The sequence below is a fragment of the Doryrhamphus excisus genome, chromosome 19, assembly GCF_030265055.1.
Source record: "Doryrhamphus excisus isolate RoL2022-K1 chromosome 19, RoL_Dexc_1.0, whole genome shotgun sequence".
In the NCBI taxonomy this organism is placed as follows: Eukaryota; Metazoa; Chordata; class Actinopteri; order Syngnathiformes; family Syngnathidae; genus Doryrhamphus; species Doryrhamphus excisus.
In genome coordinates, this window is record NC_080484.1 from 4,151,913 (window position 1) to 4,171,253 (window position 19,341).

Genomic DNA, 19,341 nt, shown 5'->3' on the forward strand with positions numbered 1-19,341 from the left:
TTTATATCTGAAACCAGGAACATTGTCCAGGAACCAGAAACCTTACCCTGGAACAAGGAACTTTATCCAGGAACTTTATCCTGGAACCAGGACTTTTCCCCTTTAACAAGGAATTTTACACTGGAACAAGGATCTTTACTCAAAGCCGCTTTATTAGTCTGCCCAGCCTAAAGGACTTCCTCTGGTGAATGCTGCCTCCTCAGCAGACCACAGCATAGAAGATCACACTGGCAATGACAAACTGGTAGAACTTCTGCAGACCAAGGTTTTTCAGGTGCTGACCATCTCTACCTTGCTTCCCTCCATCACACTAGTTGCATACTCCAGTATTCCCAAAGTCTATGACCAGTTCCTTTGAGTGTTGGGCTGCAGGTGATTGGAATCTTCACAGGACACTGATGCACCTTGTGATGACATCATCTACAAAGTTCTGAATATGACACAGGTCAGAGCTGTCCGAGATGTACCGGGTGAATAGGTGTGGGTCCAGCACAGCGCCTTGAGGAACTGTTCTGATGACTACTGTGTCAGACGGTCAAACATCCTACTGTTTGTCTGTGAGGTAGATGGACACCAAGAACCACCAGGACACTAGAGTTCACTAGCATCTGTGGCAGTTTGTCCTGGAGCTTCAGGGCCTGTATGGTGTTGAAAGCACTTTAGAAGTCCAGAAACAGGATCTATGGTTGTCCATTATACAAACTGTAGCGAGTCCTGGCCCTGTTCTACTTGGGGCTCCAGTGCCTTCATCAGTTGGAAGTCATTCAGCTTGTTCGGCCAGTTCTTTTTTGGAACTGGAACTGGGCACTCCCCCAGGATGTAGACTCATATTGAACACATGTTGGAGCAGGTCTACCAGTCCAAAAGACACACCTTGTCCTTTACACCTTCATTTCCAACAGTAACAGATAACAGCTGGCTCAGTCTTGCCAAAGTACGTTGGTAAACCTCATTCTCTGATACCTTAAGATTTGTGCTGGACATCAAGTTGCCAGTTGATGTATTTAGCTCAATGGCCAGTGGTCTGGACTCTCAATCTGTAAACCTGGTTTGAGCCCGGGTAAAAAACATGGGGTTGGTTGGACCATACATCTTCATGACTCCAGCATCTGCAGTACTTCTAGCAGGACTCTAATTACAAATCCACATACTTCCTTCATTCATTCGTTTTCTACCTCTTATCCTCACAAAGGTTGCAGGGGGTGCTGGAGTCTATCTGTCAGCTGTCTTCGGGCGAGAGGCAGGGTACACCCTGGACTGGTGGCCAGCCAATCACAGGGCACATATAGACAAACAACCATTCACACTCACATTCATACCTATGGACAATTTGGAGTCACCAATTAACCTAGCATGTTTTTGGAATGTGGGAGGAGAACATGTGGAGAACATGTTCCACACAGAGATGGCCAAGGGTGGAATCCAACTTGGGTCTCTGAGCTGTGTGGCCTGAGTCCTAACCACTCGTTCACCGTGCAGCCCGCCCAAAAATCATTGGACAAAGAAATCTAACATGTGCATAAGCATACTGGAAGCACTGCAGTCACAAGATGCTATAAAATGAAGATAATGTACTGTTGGGAATAAACAAAAACAATTTCACAATTACCAGAATTGAAGTGACAAATGTAGGTTTGCCTTCTGATCTTGTTTAAAAGAAAAGGCCACCAATGTGATAAGATTTACATGTTTATCTGTTTATTTTCACAAATATCTGTCTTTTGTGTTGTTCATACAGCCGCACTTGTATATTCATGTATTTATCGATAAGTCCCTTATATATTTATATGATATTATTACATTGGAACTTGGATTCAGGCAGACCTTGAGTGCAAAAAACCAAAAAATTTGAATTAAAGCCAAGAGTATATGTATATATATATATATATATATATATATATATATATATATATACTCTTGGCTATATATATATATTGGTATATATATATATATATATATATATATATATACACGTATATATATATATATATAAGGGCAAAATGACAACAATTTCAAGTCAGAGGTATTGGTATTGGTGCTTGGTATCGGACATATAACAAAATTTGCAGTATTGCTCACCTCTATAATACAGAATCTCGTGTACTGTAATTGCAATGTCATCAGAGCAAAGATGGTGCAGTTCCACAGGAAGTATTACCCTGAACATAGACTCGCAGGGGGCATTATTCAAACATTGGGGAACCTCTGTGTGCCCTTATTCAACCTTACAATTAAAATCTAGTGTAAAATTAAGCCTCATGGTGATTAAATAAAGTGTGTCTTCTGCAGGCGGAGGAGAGAATAGGTAGCGTGTATGTGGTGTGTAGCAGCGGTTAACCAGCATTACTTCCGCACTGTCAGTGTGAATTCACGTCACACCAAGTGACGGTGTGACTGTGAATGATTGTTTGTTTATATGTATCCTGTGGCAGTCCAAGATAGAGGGTGCAGTTAGCTGTCATCCTGAACCTTGAAAATGGGAGAATGAATGACATAAGACGACAATGAAACACCTGAAAGCATAACTCGGGAAATATTCCATTAATCTCTTCCGCATGCGTTACGTCAAGTTAGCAGGGTTTTAAACAAATGTATGCTTTAGTTGTTTCGGCCAATTTCAAACTAAGCTGACAGGCAGCCTGGTTAAGTAACCAGATTTAAGTATTACAGCTGGTTATTACCTCGATCTATTTGTACAGACAAAATAAGCGACGTTGTTGTATAAACATTTTATTCGACCCCGTTGTCCAATTAGTTCAATAGAAGAATGTTTATTTTATTATGAAGACAATAACCGGAAGTTAATGTGTTCACTCTTGGAGACTTGACGCTGGCGGAGTAACGGAGTGTTGTGTTGCAGGAGTGTCGCAGTTTCTCACGCAGAACTTCCTAATTCATCGGTGTCTACGAGTGGGAAGAGCAAACATGGCACAGGCTATTAAGGAAAGATTTGAAAAGTTCCTTCACGAAAAGAACCTCCTGACGGATGTCCTTGCCAAGATCGAAGCAAAGACGGGAGTCAACAGGGCGTATATAGCTGTGGGTGAGTATTGGCAGACAAAGGGGGCGAATAAAAAGACTATTAGTACATGAAATGGTATGTACGACACGTTCCCAAAATAAAGCCGTTCAGTTTTAACATGATGATGTGTTGGCGTTCGTTCCAGCTGTCGTCGCCATCATCGCGGTGTACTTGGTGGTTGGTTATGGAGCCTCCCTGCTGTGTAACCTCATCGGTTTCCTTTACCCAGCCTACATATCGTAAGTGGACGGGACCATTTCAGACGCACACACACACATAGCTTCTGTTCTAAACGTGACGTCACTGACATGTATATAGTGTCTACAGTGTGTAGCTGTAGTCAAATATATTCAGGTGTGGTCACAAGTTTACATTCGCTCATCATGGCCATGAATGTCAATCATTTTGAGACCTTCATGATGTATTTGAACCATTCCTATTCCAGTGTATATATTTTACCATGTTATCAAATTTTCAGGATTACACAATGTATATCTTCAATTATTTCTAGCCATTGCTGTTTTGCCGCAGAAGTTGAAGCTCGTTATTAGCAGCCAACACGAACAGAGCAAACATTAGACTGCTACTCAAACAAGAGAAAGACCCCACCCTCTCCGCCCATAATCACTTATAAACACGGACGATACATTGGTCCCGGTGGTATTTTTCTCTTGATGTCACTGGTTGTGTGTTCCTTGTCAGTCATTGTGCCATCTCAAGCTTGGGCGGACTTGGGAGTCTAATGGTAACGCCACTTGGTTAAACAACCATGCCTCAGGGGACAGATAGTAATATTACTCTAAGGCTGTCAAAAAGGGAGCATGCCTCCATCATGTTTGCAATTTTCTTGATAAACAATTTGTAGCCACGTTTACATGAGGAGCTTTTCCTCATTCTGAATGGAATCTTTCCGAATGAATATTCCAATCTCTTGTCTACATGCGGCGCTATAATCAAACAGAATAGTCAATGGGGCATGCCCAGTAACGTGTAAACATCAACATCACGTGATACCGACTTCCCAGAGTTTTTCTTTCACTTGTCGGAATAACTCCGTATTGCCAATTTTTTCCGTTCGTCCATTCTTGAAATTTAGTTTGGATCAAAAACAAACTTTCCGCAGCAGTCAAGTGCCGATTGCCCGCCTCCATTTTTAAAAGCGAAGAACGTCTGGACGTCTTACGTCATATCTGAGCATGCACTGAAAGATAAATTTAAACAGGAAAAGATCAAATTCAATCTTGCTAATATTTTATAATTAAACTGGGGACATGTTTTATATAGATATATATTTTCTTTTTATGAATAAAGTATAGAAGGGTTTAGATTCTGTTCCACAGATGGCGGTAATGGACACCGAAAGCTGCTTGCCAACCGCCAATAAACAACAGAAGAAGAAAAACACCACATATATTTAATATATAATAATAATATATATACATATATTAATATATAAACACCACAATATTTGGGTCCATGTATACATGGCTATTGTTTTTAGAACCAAAAGCGATGAAATTGTCAATGGTATATTACTTGTGAATACTTGATATGGCAAGAAAGCATCCAAGACTGAACAACACGGTGCGGCTGCAAATGAGATGTTAAATATACTATAATTACTAGGGATGTCCGATATTGGCTTTTTTGCGAAAACCCCATATGTCGATATTGTCCAACCCTCAATTTCCGATACGTATATCATAGGTACTGATACTCATAGGTACGATACTGATATGTGCAACATGACATATCTCCTGTGGTGGAATGAACACATGTGTTGTATACAGCATTTTTTATATCGGTTTTCATGATCGGGAAAAAATCAGATACCGATATCAACCCATATTGATACAGTAAATTATCGATACTAGCCACGTATACATGGACCCAAACATTCCAATTGCATTCGGTTTCGCCATCTGTGGAACAGAACCTTAACCCTTCTATACTTTATTCATAAAAAGAATATATATATTTATATAAAACATGTCCCAAGTTTAATTATAAAATATTAGCAAGATTGAATTTAATCTTTTCCTACATTTTAAATTCATCCCGGATGCATTCTTTCAGCACTTTCTTTCAGTTCTTTCTTTCTCTTGCAACCCATGCCTGAAATCCAACAGTCTTTCAACAGAAAATAGTTAAGAACCACTGACCTAGACCAGGGGTCGGCAACCTTTACTATGAAAAGAGCCATTTCACCCACTTGCCCACTAAAGAAAAATAGCCTGGAGCCGCAAAACGTTGTATGTTTAAAACAACATTGGAGGGAAAAAAAAGACGAGTTGGAGTACTCTTGCTAGTACTGGAGATAAACTTTTGTTTTTAAATGAGCTCTAATTTATTTTTTAGAATCGTCAAATAACTCATTAATAATAATTAATAACTCAAATAACTCAAAGTATTACTCATTTCCCTTCATGTTAACCTGTCAGAGAGAACTGGATAGCATCCTGTCTGCTCATTCAGTCACCAGTCAGAACTCAGTCAGGATGCATTCATGGTCTCACACAAAGTTGGATTTTTGTAAACTCATAACAAAGACGTGCATTTTCACCACACGGGTGCTAAAAAATATTCAAGCTTTGCAAAGGGAGCCGCAACAAAGAGGCTGGAGAGCCACATGCGGCTCTGGAGCCGCGGGTTGCTGACCCCTGACCTAGACGGACCAAATCAATATGAACCAAACTAAATTAGTAGTATTGGTTTGGTCCTCAACATATCGAAAACAGAGGCGCCTAAAAATTCCCAAAACAAAAAGAAAATAGGTCTGCTTTCATGGATGACTCGGGACATTTTAAATTAGTTACACTTGAGAGGTTGAAATCAGAAGACATTGAGATCTCAAAGAGACATTAAGAGGCGCTTCTTCTGCTTGAAAGAAAGTTGCTCTTTATTTGGGCAGGCAGCAATCAGGACGGAATTTGCAATGCGGTTTGAACACAACAGACCTTACAAAGAAGGCTAACCATGGCCACTGTGCAGACAAAAAAGATCAAAGTGAGAAGCACGACACAGCCAACTTCATACTAATCATGTAATATTTACAAAGCCGTCTAGCAAAGTATGCTGTGAAGCAGGAAGTGCTCTCTGCGACACTACATAGCCCCCACCTAGCAAGTTATCTGTCCTCAGCTACCTCAGTATCCATGACAAACACATAGAAACGTACCATCAATTTCTACTGTTTCACGCATGAAAGGTACCCAAAAAAAGTAATGTGGTAGACCCCAAAACAAAGACGGGACAAGCCACGGCCCAAAGGAAGGTTGTTACTGGTGCCGAGTGCAGTCCAAGAGAAGGGTTTGGATTTGATTGACCTGATTTGCTCATAAATACTGAAAATGGCTGAACTCTGTTAAGAGCATGCGTGTGTACAGTCGTCCCTCGACACTCACGGCTTCACTCTCACGGTTTTAAAAAAATCTATTAAATCATGCTGCTTCATGGATGTGTAAGGCCTATTGGTAAACAGGATGCGTATTTTACGTGTATTGCAGGTTTCAATTTGCACAACAACAATAATAACATTATAATCATACTATTAATAATCAGAGTAATCATAAAGACTTGCAACTGTAATCCAACCTAAAAACTCTGAACCCCCAACGTCACACTTTATTGCAATACACACAAGCACAAGTTTTATATACATCTTAAATGGCGTAGTGTGTCTGAGAGGCATTCCATCATGTCAAGAGGGCTCTAAGAATGTTAAAACTTTATTTTGAAGGTGGCAAACTGTTTTTCTAGCTCTAACTACGAAAATATTTCTTTTCTGAAGAAGAGATTCTACTTTGTGGCAATTCACTTATTACGGTTGGGTCTGGAACCTATTAATACCTATTATATTCATGTACTTCACTTTTTCTCTTCACCATAAACAACAGATTTTATGTACAAACTTGCAAGTTTGACAGTCTATATTCCAACAGTAAACACAACTTTCTGAAAAATGCAATTTTGAAATGAGAAAGGAATTGCAATTGAATGCCGTGTTTCCACCAGGAAGGCAATCTATACACCATATTTTCGGAGTATAAGTCGCACAAGGCCAAAAATGCATCATTAGGTAGAAAAAAAACATACATAATTGCGGGTAATTTATTTTACAATTTTACTTGACCAAAACAGACATTGCGTCCTCTTGGAAGGCAAGTTCTAACAATAAAAGAATAGAGAACAGGCTGAATAGGTGTAAGATAGTATGCTAACACAATGGTTATTCAGCTACACTAAAAATAAACATGACACAACAGAAAAGGTGTCCAGTGTATGAAAAATAGTGCGACTTATAGACCGAAAAATACTGTATTTTTGGTAGTGGGTTGCATAACTATAAATTTTGGTAATGGTTTTATTTCATTTGAACATGCATCAGATTACAATTGAGTGCATCACATAATCAGTTCACAGTTCCACATGTCCAAAAGGAGTGGGAAAAAGCAAAGCTTATTAAATCCTATCCCTCCATCTACAATCCGTAATTGTTACATTGTTACTGTTACTGTTACTGTAACATTTGTTCACCTTCTGTCTTTCTAAATTAATATTTATTTATTCATTCATTCATTTAGTAATTTAAAATTTAACTTTAGTTACTTTAGAAGTAGTATTTAATATATAAATATTGCATATTTTTGTAGTTACAGCGTAGAAAACCCTGCATGACCTTCTAAAAACCTTGTTTTAACATTATTAAGCCCTGTAAACATGGAATAACACCCCTATAGTTACATGAATCTGTATTACCTAATATAGTAGACAATAATAAGGCATAATAACTCATAATTAGCATTGGGAAAATTCCTTGTTTTTGGAGTATCTGAAATGTAAATGTTTTTTCCCATAATGCATAAGCTGTCATGGTGGCCCAGCACCCAAGGGAGCTCATGAGCTTGCCGTCTTTATGTAGAAGAATTTGAAACTGATATTATTGGGTGGAAGAGAATCCATATGATCCATGTGATATTTATTTAATTTATTTAATGAATTAATTGTATTTCCTCCCTGCAGCATCAAGGCTATTGAAAGTGCCACCAAAGACGATGATACCAAATGGTTGACCTACTGGGTGGTGTACGGACTCTTCAGTGTCGCAGAGTTCTTTGCAGACATCTTTCTCTCCTGGTTCCCATTTTACTACATTGGAAAGGTAATCTGGGTGGAGTTGGAATGATTGTTGATTGACTGGGTGCAAGTTTGAATTTATTTTGAATATTATGTCATTCACAAATGTCAATAGATCAAATAGATCCATAGACCCACATCCCTTAGCAAGGTTAATGTCTCTGCTTTCTTTGTCATCAACAAAAGTCTGTCTGGATATTTCACCATTCTTTTTGTTACAATCGGTAGTTTGATTTCCTGGCACAGAAACATGTTACACTGGTGTTCTATCGGGGTTGAGGTCAGGGCTTTGGGAAGGACATAAGAGAACTTTAATGTTAGTCTTTATCCATTCCAAACCCAGTTATGTGTTTTTGGATCACTGTCCTGTTGCAACATCCAATTGTGTCAAAGTTTGTCATTTAGTTGTTGATGTGAGAGGGGGGATACTTTTGTGACAGTACATGCAATGTCCGTTAATTAAATACACAAATCCTTACATTCATTAGCCACATATACATGGACCCAAATATTCCAGTTGCATTCGGTTTATTTGCTCAAACGGAAAGAGTGTAACCTTTGTAAACACCTCATTCCGAAAGAAAAGTGCCAATCCGAATGACCATATAATCCGATTGAGGTATCTTGTACCCGCTCAAACGGAAAGTTGTCCGGGTGCGTTCTTCTTCGTGGTGTTTTTCTTCTTCTGTTGTTTATTGGCGGTTGGCAAGCAGCTTTCGGTGTGCATTACCGCCATCTGTGGAACAGAATCTAAAACCTTCTATACTTTATTCATAAAAAGAAAATATATATCTATATAAAACATGTCCCCAGTTTAATTATAAAATATTAGCAAGATTGAATTTGATATTTTCATGTTTAAATTTATCCCGAGTGCGTTCTTTCAGCGCATGCTCAGATATGACGTAACATGCAGCTCCAGACGTTCTTCGCTTTTAAAAATGGAGGCGAGCAATCTGCACTGGACTGCTGCGAAAAATTTGTTTTTAATGCAAACAAAATTTCAAGACTGGACCAACGAAAAACTGGCAATACAAAGTTATTCCAACAAGTGAAAGAAAAACTCTGGGAAGTTGGTAGCACGTGATGTTGATGTTTACGCTTTACTGGGCATGCCCCATTGACTATTCTGTTTAATTATAGCGGCGCATGTAGACAAGAGATTGGAATATTTCTTTCCATGTATACCAGGGTTTTCTGAAAGGTAATTCAGAAAGATTCCATCCGGATAGAGAAAAACTCCTCATGTAAATGTGGCTAATGATGGAATATGTGATTGCCCAATTTTGGCCAGTACCTGAGAAAAGGATGTACCTTTGCTAACTTTTCTCATGGGATGCCAGCCTCTGCACAGATTGCTACAAAATCAACAAATACTTGAAGACATTAAGGAAGACGTGGTCACCAATTCAATTCCAATTGTGTTATTGATCTAAGATATTTTTATTATGACACTTTTGTTTGTTTTGTTTACACAATTAGACAGGATGTGGCAAACAGCACTCTTATTTTGAAGGCCAGAAATGTGTTGTGTGTGTGTGTGTTGAGAATGACCATTGAGTAAACGTGTGTTTCGTTCTTATCTCGCTCACAATTCGCATGACGTCAACGGGCAACGTAAAATGCTCGATTACATTAAAACACAACACGGCGTAAACACACTCATACAGCATGAGCCGCACTCACACACAGCCGCACTAGCATGCAAGCGGTACAAGCTGTTAGCTGTACAACCTAAGTGGGACCAATCAAAGGCGGCCTGGGTATGCCCGCAGGCTGTGGGTGGATTAAAACTGACCCTTTTGGAAATCCAAGGAAATACAGCTGGAATAGGTGTGGATTCTGGAAGATCGACAAAGTTTTCTGTATGGGTTATTGTGTGTAGCTGCTCCATAGGAGTTCACAACTCAATACAAAGGACCGAAAATGAGTATAACAGGTCCCCTTTTCAAAATTTGGCGTAGCAGCAACTGTATGCCAGCTACTGTACATATAAGTGTCATCAAACAACAACATACTTGGTCATGGTGCAACAAAATGAAAACACATCACATAAAACACCAACTGAGTGCTAAACAGGTAACAGGTCACTGTTATTTCCAAATGCCCGCAAGGCATGCTGGGTAGTCCAGCTGCAACTATGAACATTAAAACATTGGATATCAAGAGTATGTTCATCGTCCGTGTTTACTTCTCAGATGACCTAATCAACATATCGAGTAAAAATGCAGAAAACATGGCAAAGAGGAGCACAAATTACTCTTTGCTTTGCCGCGAGAATATATGACTGTTTTTTTGCATGGGTATTGTGTGTAGATATTTGTTTGTATGCCTACATGGTGCGGTAGGTAGGTTACTTTGTCCGTCCTGTGTGTTGATGGCTCATTTGGAAATGCTCGGTGGGCTGGATTAAGACGCTAGCCGTTAGCCTGCCGTTAGTGATGATTTTTTAAAAGTTTTTCAGTCAGGTCGCCGTTTCGAAATGCGAATATTGTTTGAAATGTTCCAGTTGCCTATGAAGTTGTCGGTTCTTTGTGGACAAATGCTAGTAGAAATGTAAGTGCCGTGTTGCTTCTTGTTCACTGAAGACGCTTGTGGTCTTTCCCAGTGTGCCTTCTTGGTTTGGTGCATGGCTCCAACTCCTTCCAACGGCTCGGTCCAGATTTACAATCGCATCATCCGCCCCTTTTTCCTCAAGAATGAAGCCAAGATTGATGATGCGGTCAAGAACATAAAGGACAAGGCATCAGAAGCTGCTGACAAGTTTAAAGATGAGGGTGAGTACATATTACATTTAATTTATAAGCTCCTTTCTAAAAAGCTCATTGATGCAGATAAAACCACAAAAGATTAAAACAACATAATGTGTTGGCATAGTAAATCTTGGACAGTTTTGAGTCTGGATGTAAACACGGGGAGTGAGTCAATATTTCAGATGTCGGATGGTAATGAGTTCCAGGGTTTGGGAGCAGAGCGGCCACATAGCCAAGATTATTGGTTTCTATTGAGGGTGGTTCGTCTCCATCACTGTACACTCACCATTATTTTATTTTATAATTTATTTATAATAAAAAAATATGTTTAAATAAATAGTTATCATATAATTTTATAACAATAATTATTATTATATAAATACCAATAAAATAAAGTAAACAAAAAACATACAACGGAACCTCTGTTAGCGTATGCCCCAATTAGCATCTAAAATGTACACCACAGTTTTGTATCTGTGTGCATGCATTTTCCAATTACAGCGTGTCATTAATACACTGCATGAGTGCAACGGTGTTGTCAACATATTTTTAGCACAAAACATCCTTGTTAGCACCTTATTAGCTTGCTAATACCTGGAAAGAGGAAACGGATGTCAGAGTCGTCGCTCCGTCGATGATGTCATCAGCAGTTGACTCTGTAGTTCTTTGCTAACTAACACAGTTATGCCAAAAATGTCAACGCAGAGGTAGGGGTGTAACCGTACACTAGGGTTCATCAAATTTGAATGGGAAATTTTAAATTCATAATATCAATTTGGCTGGCATTCCATTTTTTTCTAATGAACATAAAAATGTCTTTTGCAAAGTTTTGAGAAAATCCATTGAGATTTAGGGGTACCACCTCACACATAAACTTTTGTAAAATTTCGGAAAATGTGCAATTGCCAAAAAGTTGACCTGGAAATGTTGAGTACAATGAACTTCTATACAGCATCTTTTTCTATAGGGTCATCAAAGGGGGCCCAGACCAAAGACCAAGCTGGGACTGCTAGTCTGAAAGGAACTAGTGTACATCAGATTATGTAGGACTACAGTACTACTCTCAATAAATATGAGGCATCAGTAATACTGTCTACTCTATATTACTGTTGTTGATGTTGGGCTTGCTCAGCTATTAGCTAACTGTCTTTAGCAAACTGTACAGTAGAGGCAATGAGCACTAAATACCTATAAATATGACTACAAATCATTCAAATTACAGAGACAAAACCACAAATTTGGTAGTAATATGTAATAGGAGTATGAATACCAACAAAAACATAAAGATCACCTCAGAGTTCTTGAGCTGCAGTCTTTGCTGACCTCAAATCTCCATGGCGACCATGAACTGTTCACCACTTTATTCCACAAAAACAGATGTATGGTGGCACCCCTAAATAACCATGTATTGGAAAAATATTTAGTATGTGTTGTTTCTACATATATTGGAACACTTTTAGTACCCAGACATATCAAAATTCAATAATTGTGTTTTTTGATGCACTCTACTGTACAGGTAACCCACGGTATGGTCCATAACTTTGGTATTTGGGCTACGGTTTCGGTTCAATACGTTTCATAAAGAGAGAAATATAGCGAAAACAAAGCTTTTTTTGCGCAAACAATGCATATAACTATTTTGACTAGAAAGCCATAAAAAACAACAAAACAAGGCAACAGTGTTCTATTGACATAACTGACCTGTATATAAACCAAGCGATAGTGACATTGTTATAATGACACAGGGCCTCACGCCTCTACTGAAAAACTGCGATAGGACACCAGTCTATACTGACTAGGAAACAAGAACACGCTCAGAATAGACAACCAAATTATCAGTAAAGTATTAGCCCACATTCTTATGTTTTTTTTCTATGTGTGTCGTGATATCATGTGCTTTGTGTTCCATGTATCACTACACTAATACACTAGTCAATATCATGGTGAATTACTCCATGGGCATTTGTCAGTCTGGTCCAGCTGGTCTGGGGCATCTTTTCCAGTTTTCAAGTTAGACCCCAAACGGACTCTTTCCGTTGGGCCATACGGAGCTGCACTGCACGGAGCTTGTGTGAGCCTACAACACAGATTTCCATCTTGCGGAATGCTTCCGGCGGCCGCACTGGAGCTGCAACTTATTCAGTGTGATCCCGGGGTAACCCGCACAGAAAGCTTTCTAGGTCATTCAGAATCAGCACAAATTTTTTTTTTTTCTTCCACACACAGCCTCCGGGCACGCCCACTCCCGTATGATTGGTCGCACTCGGCTTGTACCCGGGCACGCCCTTATAACGAAGTCACTGGCTTGTTGGAATCGGCTCGCCGTGAAGTCGAGCGTTCAGAGCCATCCCAAACTTCTTTCAGGGCTTGTTTCCAAATGCGTAGACCTCCTTATCTGAAACTTTGGCATCACTTTGACTACATTTATAGGTCAGAGAATTATCATGAATGTAGCTGTAACTGTATATAAAATCATAAATGGAGTTTTTTTTAGAGGGCTTTTTAGTCCAAGTAGGTGTGTCCAGTTAAGTGCATTGTTAACTCTCACATGTGACTTGTTTTTCTCTCTTTAGAACACACAGAAAAGGGAAATGTTTGAAATAAGAATGGGTAAAATTATATACATTTATTATCATTTGTATGTACAGTATATGTTAGTTGTTGGGGAAACTACGGCGCTTGGCTGAGGTCTGCGCTCTCGGAGTGCTTTTCTTGTGTACTGCTCACACCTTTGTAATGAGTAAACATTTCCGATGAGCTGACTCTAGTTCCCAATGAATGAATCAGGGAACATTCTTGATGTAATGTGTCCTATTAAAAAAAAGAAATAAAGCAGTGTTTGTTTCAGTCATCTGATGTGCCTTTGTGTGTGTCCACAGCTAAAAGAGCAACAGCCAACATCATGTTTGAGGAGAAGAAGAGCTCTTAAAAAGGTCCCTGCAGCTGTTCCAGAAAATAATGTTGCCTTGTTTATATTTAATGGATGACCTGTCTGCTATGTAACGTCAATTAAAGCCTGGTGCCCCACTACTTTGTGCTGGAAGGTGTATGTATGTGGATGTCAAGTCACTTCATCGCCACGACTCATGCTTGAAGACTCACTTCATGCTTCTGCTTAGTCACCCTTGCTAGCAAGTAACAGCGACTAAAGAGTTATTGGAGCTGGAACAAATTTCAGTTTTAATGTAAATGTTGATGCAAAGGGATGCAAGGCAGTCGAGTGGTTAACACGCAAGCCACACAGCTTGGAGACCCAAGTTCAATTCCACCCATCTCTGTGCGGAGTTGTCATGTTCTCCCCGTGCATGCGTGGGTTTTCTCCAAAAACATGCTAGGTTAATTGGCGACTCCAAATTGTCCATAGGTATGAATGTGAGTGTGAATGGTTGTTTGTCTATATGTGCCCTGTGATTGGCTGGCCACCAGTCCAGGGTGTACCCCGCCTCTTGCCCGAAGACAGCTGGGTTAGGCTCCAACAAGCCTGCGACCCTTGTGAGGAAAAGCGGTAGAAAATGAATGAATGAATGTAAATGTTGATGCGAAGGGATGCAAGGCGGCCGAGTGGTTAACACGCAGGCCACACAGCTTGGAGACCCGAGTTCAATTCCACCCATCTCTGTGTAGAGTTGGCATGTTCTCCCCGTGCATGCGTGGGTTTTCTCCAAAAACATGCTAGGTTAATTGGCGAATCAAAATTGTCCATAGGTATGAATGTGAGTGTGAATGGTTGTTTGTCTATATGTGCCCTGTGATTGGCTGGCCAGCAGTCCAGGGTGTACCCCGCCTCTTGCTTGAAGACAGCTGGGATAGGCTCCAGCACCCCTGCGACCCTTGTGAGGATAAGCATTAGAATGAATAAGCAAGTCTGCCAAAGGCCTTGCCATTCTCACTGTGTCCAAAGAGAGAAATCTGTTTTGCCTTTGCCATCAAGAGATCATTACAGTGGGAATACCTGACAGAAAATGACACCGAATCCATATTTCATTTCTTCATTTCATAATCTGCATCCTCAAAACATTTTGTCTCACACCCATTTCTTCTTTTTGCATTTTAAAACTCAACTTAGAACGTTTTTAAGATCAAGCAGTCCGGCCATATATTTTCTATGCTGCTTATCCGTATTATGGTGGTGTGGTGGAGCCTATCCCAAGCGGGGTACACCCCGGACTGGCAGATCAAACAGTACAAAATATTAATTATTCTGAAGAATTTTCAATCAGGAGTGTAGAATTACCTCTGCCAAGCGTTCTATTGTGCTCCGCCTCAAGTTTCCCTGCTGGTGAAGACATAGCAGCTGCAAGAGCAGCTTCAGAATTCAGGAACCCACACCGCTTTAGCAGAAGGAATGCAATTCTTTTCCTCTCAAAACTGGACTATGCATCTTTTTCCACCTAGCGCTTTTAGTTTATTCTCCTGCGACAATGCCCCCTCCCCTCCTTCTTACATAGCTTGACAAAAAAATCTAACCTCAGACTGTACAGGCAGTACATTACTTCCTGTGTATATACGACTATTTCCAACATTGTTACCATTACCAATTGCCTAAAAATGTCATCCAATATGATCTCAGGGAAGAACTAAATTCAAAACACTTATATGCTAGGACAGCATTAAAAAGCCATAGCATTTCAGTATGTGGAATCAAACTATCGAATGGATTGAGTAAGAACCTCAAACAATGCACAACGATGAGCCAATTCAAGAAACAATACAAGCAGTTGATGTTTGCTGTTGAATTTGGAGTCGCCAATTAACCTAGCATGTTTTTGGAATGTGGGAGGAAACCGGAGTACCCGGAGAAAACCCACGCATGCACGGGGAGAACATGCAAACTCCACACAGAGATGGCCGAGGGCGGGATTGAATTCGGGTCTCCTCGCTGTGAGGGCTGCACGCTGCCCCCCCGGAGGTCAAGGCCGGGGGCCAAAGGCCACCTCACCCCCCAACCCCAGCCATGCACCACCCCGGTGGGAAACGAGTGAGACCCTTTCTGACTAGGACTTCTTCGGCCGCCCGTCCACCCAGCAGCCATGCCCCCAGCGCAGGTAGGTAGGACAAGTTTACAAGCCGTCAAGATTACCTGCAATGAGGAACCCCCAGCCAGGTCCCCCATGCACATGTATTTCATCTTGTTACCACAGGCCTTCATTCCTCTCCAGCATTTCTTGCGCACACTCTGCACTCACTCAGATCACAGTGTCATCTATGACCTCATCTGGAGATTTGTCAGAAGGGGCTCAATGATGGAGCCCAGTGCTTCCCAAATAGTGGGCAGGCTCTCCCTGGGGGCAGTGCGGGGAACTGTCAGCGGGGTGTCCAACCAAAAGCCTGTCTCAGCTTCTTAAAAATCATTGTGACTAACACTACAAATAAAGTTTTCCAAAACCACTCAATAAATAAGTGAAATGAAAACAGGCTGTTAATAAATGTTCACAACTTACAACAAATAAAGTCCTCAAGAACAGTCGGGAGTTTACAGAACTAGGACTACGTCCATACCTCGCAGCTGGGAGACGGCTCATTAGTGTATAATGACAATTATAGGTTATCACCGAAGGTCGAGGGCTGATACTAGCACGTGGGGGCATGATACTGGGCCTGATACCAGACAAACCTTGTGATGATCTTATTATCACATACTATTTAATCATGAGCTTATTATCACGTTGAAGCGCCGAAGAACTGGAGTCTGAGGCGCAGTGTCGAATTTGGGAGAAAACGTTATTTTTCTTGCCAACATTAACTTGCACTCTTTTTGCTACGTAAAGGCATGAAAGACATGAAAGCCCCGTCCCTCAACCACAACAGGAAGCGGAAAACCCCCCGTCCCTTGCGCCTACCCCTCCGGGTGGCAACACCTCCCCTATCGATAGTTCCGGGGTGAATTATGTCCCGGTAACCTACCACTACAACGTACTATTTAATCAAAAGACCATTTTGTTTCCAGAAAATGTTCAGTTTATTACATGTATTATATCTAAACAGTGTAAACACAACCATTGCAAAAATATTTCAAGAATAATATTTTATCAACAGTCTTATCTTATCAATGTCTGACAATTAAAGTTCCATTAATCAAGTTTGGGTTTTTTGGTGACTGGAGAAGCACTAGGCACTAAGCACTCGTGCGCTGTTCTCTGATTGGTTGTTTCACGGGCACGATACCAGAGCAGCGCGCTCTGAGTGGACAGCTACGGGGTCTGATACTGGACCTGGTTTAACTCTATATTTTATCAGTATCACTGCCCTGGGCTCTGACACAGTATCATTTGGGCCTTTTCCCGTATCATTCATGGGCGGTTTCTAGGGTACAGGGGCAATTAATACTGTAGTATGTGATAATGTAACATACCTGCAGGGCTCCAGCGCATTCTCTACACTGTAAACCCTACTAAGATTCTTCAGTTTCTTCAGCTGAGCTTGGTGGGTTCCGCTGACAATTCACAGAGACAGTATAGATACAAATAACTTTGGTCTTTATCGAGAGAGCCATCTGCCAGAGCTTTAAAGCTACAAACTAAAAAAAAAAGGTGGCGTTAACATGAATTTCCGTTCTTTTGACATAACTGACCTGTATATAAACATGTTAACTTTGACACCCCTCGTTAAAACAAATGTTGGAATGTCAGGAAGCGCATGTTGCAAAAAAGTGACACTGAAAAAAGACACAAAGTGGGAATCTGAAGGCTAAAAATATCAATAACATGTTTTGATTGTGGCTGCACGGCGAGTGGTAGGCGTGCAGGCCTCACATCTAGGAGACCCGAGTTCAATTCCACCCTCGGCCATCTCTGTGTGGAGTTTCCATGTTCTACCTGTACATACGTGGGTTTTCTCCGGGTACTCCGATTTCCTCCCCCATTCCAAAAACATACTAGGTTAATTGGCAACTCCATATTGTCCATGGGTATGAATGTGAGTGTGAATGGTTGTTTGTCTATATGTGCCCTGTGATTGGCTGGCCAGGGTGTACCCCGCCTCTCGTCCGAAGACAGCTGGGATAGGCTCCAGTACCCCTGTGAACCTCATGAGGACAAGCGGTAGAAAATGAATGAATGAATGAACGTGTTTAATTGTGTTACTTAAAGGGGACCTATGATGCTTTTTCCACTTTTCTAACCTATAAATGTAGTTAGAATGTTGTTTTCTTGTGTTAAACGATGCCAAAGTTTCAGATAATGAGGTTTGCGCATTTGGAAGTGAGCCCTGAAAGAAGTTTGGAATTGCTCAAAACGTTTGGTTTCAGAGAGCGTTGCAAAAATGTTCCTTTGTGATGTCACACAGGAGCGGGCTTCCTTATGGGCGTGGCTATACACTGTCTCCCCCAAACTCTGCTTCTTTGTTTTACGAGGCAAGCTCAGGCAGAAGTCATTGGAGCAAGAGAAAAATATTTTAATATGTCAACGGTATTTCACACGGGATTGTTTTTGTGAACATGAACGTGAAATATGCGCCAAACTGCAGGGCGCTCTCGCCGGGAAAGGTGAATTAATGTCGGACACGCTGTGCGTCCACGTAGGTGGACACTAGTGGTCACTATCTGGAACATGGTAGTCCACAAAAAACATGTAATGACCACATTTGCACTACCGATGGTGTGCCAAGATTGTCTGCAGTTCTTAAACGCAGCACCCTCATGTCCAGATTCTGAGCTCCACATGCATCAACAATGTCTCTGACAAAGTGTGCCCGACTATGAGTGGTCCTCCTCAGGCAGGTGAGGTGGACGCAACGCCCTCGCATCCTGGTTCTCCTGAGCTCCACTGAACCAGCGGTGCTTCTGACAATGAGTGCTCCTTCTCGTGCAGATGAGGTTGGAGAAGCACCCACGGTGCCTACTCTCTGAGTTCATACACGTAAGTCAGGGGTCTTTATTCATTTATTATCAACTCCTCTACCCACTTTATTAGAAAGTGTGGTTTGTTTGTAGTTAGGAAGCACTTTGGGCATGTGACCATTGACCAGTGACCAGTGTGAGATTCACAAATCAAAGAAAATACAGCTGGAATAGGTGCAGATTCTGGAAGATCTAGAAAATTTATTGTAAGTTTATAATCCGGGTTATTGTGTGTAGCTGCTCTATAGGAGTCCACAACTCAATACAAAGGCTCAAAAAATGAGCATAATAGTTCCCCTTCCATACTACCACTCTTGTATTTATTTGTGTTTAATTCGACTATTATCTGCTTATAAGACCAGTGAACTTGGAAAAAATGCTGCTACATATACAATGTAGGCATACATGTGTTTCTTTTAAATATTTTGTGTTAAGCCAACAGCCCGGCAGTAAAACTCCCATTTCTCCCAGATGCCATTCCAGGCTAGCTGGTTATACTGCAAATGTGCGTAATCCAGAAACAAACATTACGCGATACTTCAGTGTCTGCAGGTGGTGTTCTTTGTCTGCTCTGTAACACAAGTACAGCAGAG

At 40.9% G+C, this 19,341-nt stretch overlaps 1 protein-coding gene across 1 annotated transcript; it reads left to right on the plus strand.

Moving 5' to 3' along the window:
• Nucleotides 1-2,806: 2,806 nt before the first annotated feature.
• On the plus strand, nucleotides 2,807-13,941 carry reep5 (receptor accessory protein 5). Its single transcript, XM_058057282.1, has 5 exons — nucleotides 2,807-3,043; nucleotides 3,168-3,261; nucleotides 8,045-8,183; nucleotides 10,767-10,935; nucleotides 13,791-13,941. Exons 1-5 carry the CDS (start codon nucleotides 2,926-2,928, stop codon nucleotides 13,838-13,840), a joined length of 570 nt encoding a protein of 189 aa, XP_057913265.1. The 5' UTR covers nucleotides 2,807-2,925; the 3' UTR covers nucleotides 13,841-13,941.
• The last annotated feature ends 5,400 nt before the right edge of the window (nucleotides 13,942-19,341 follow it).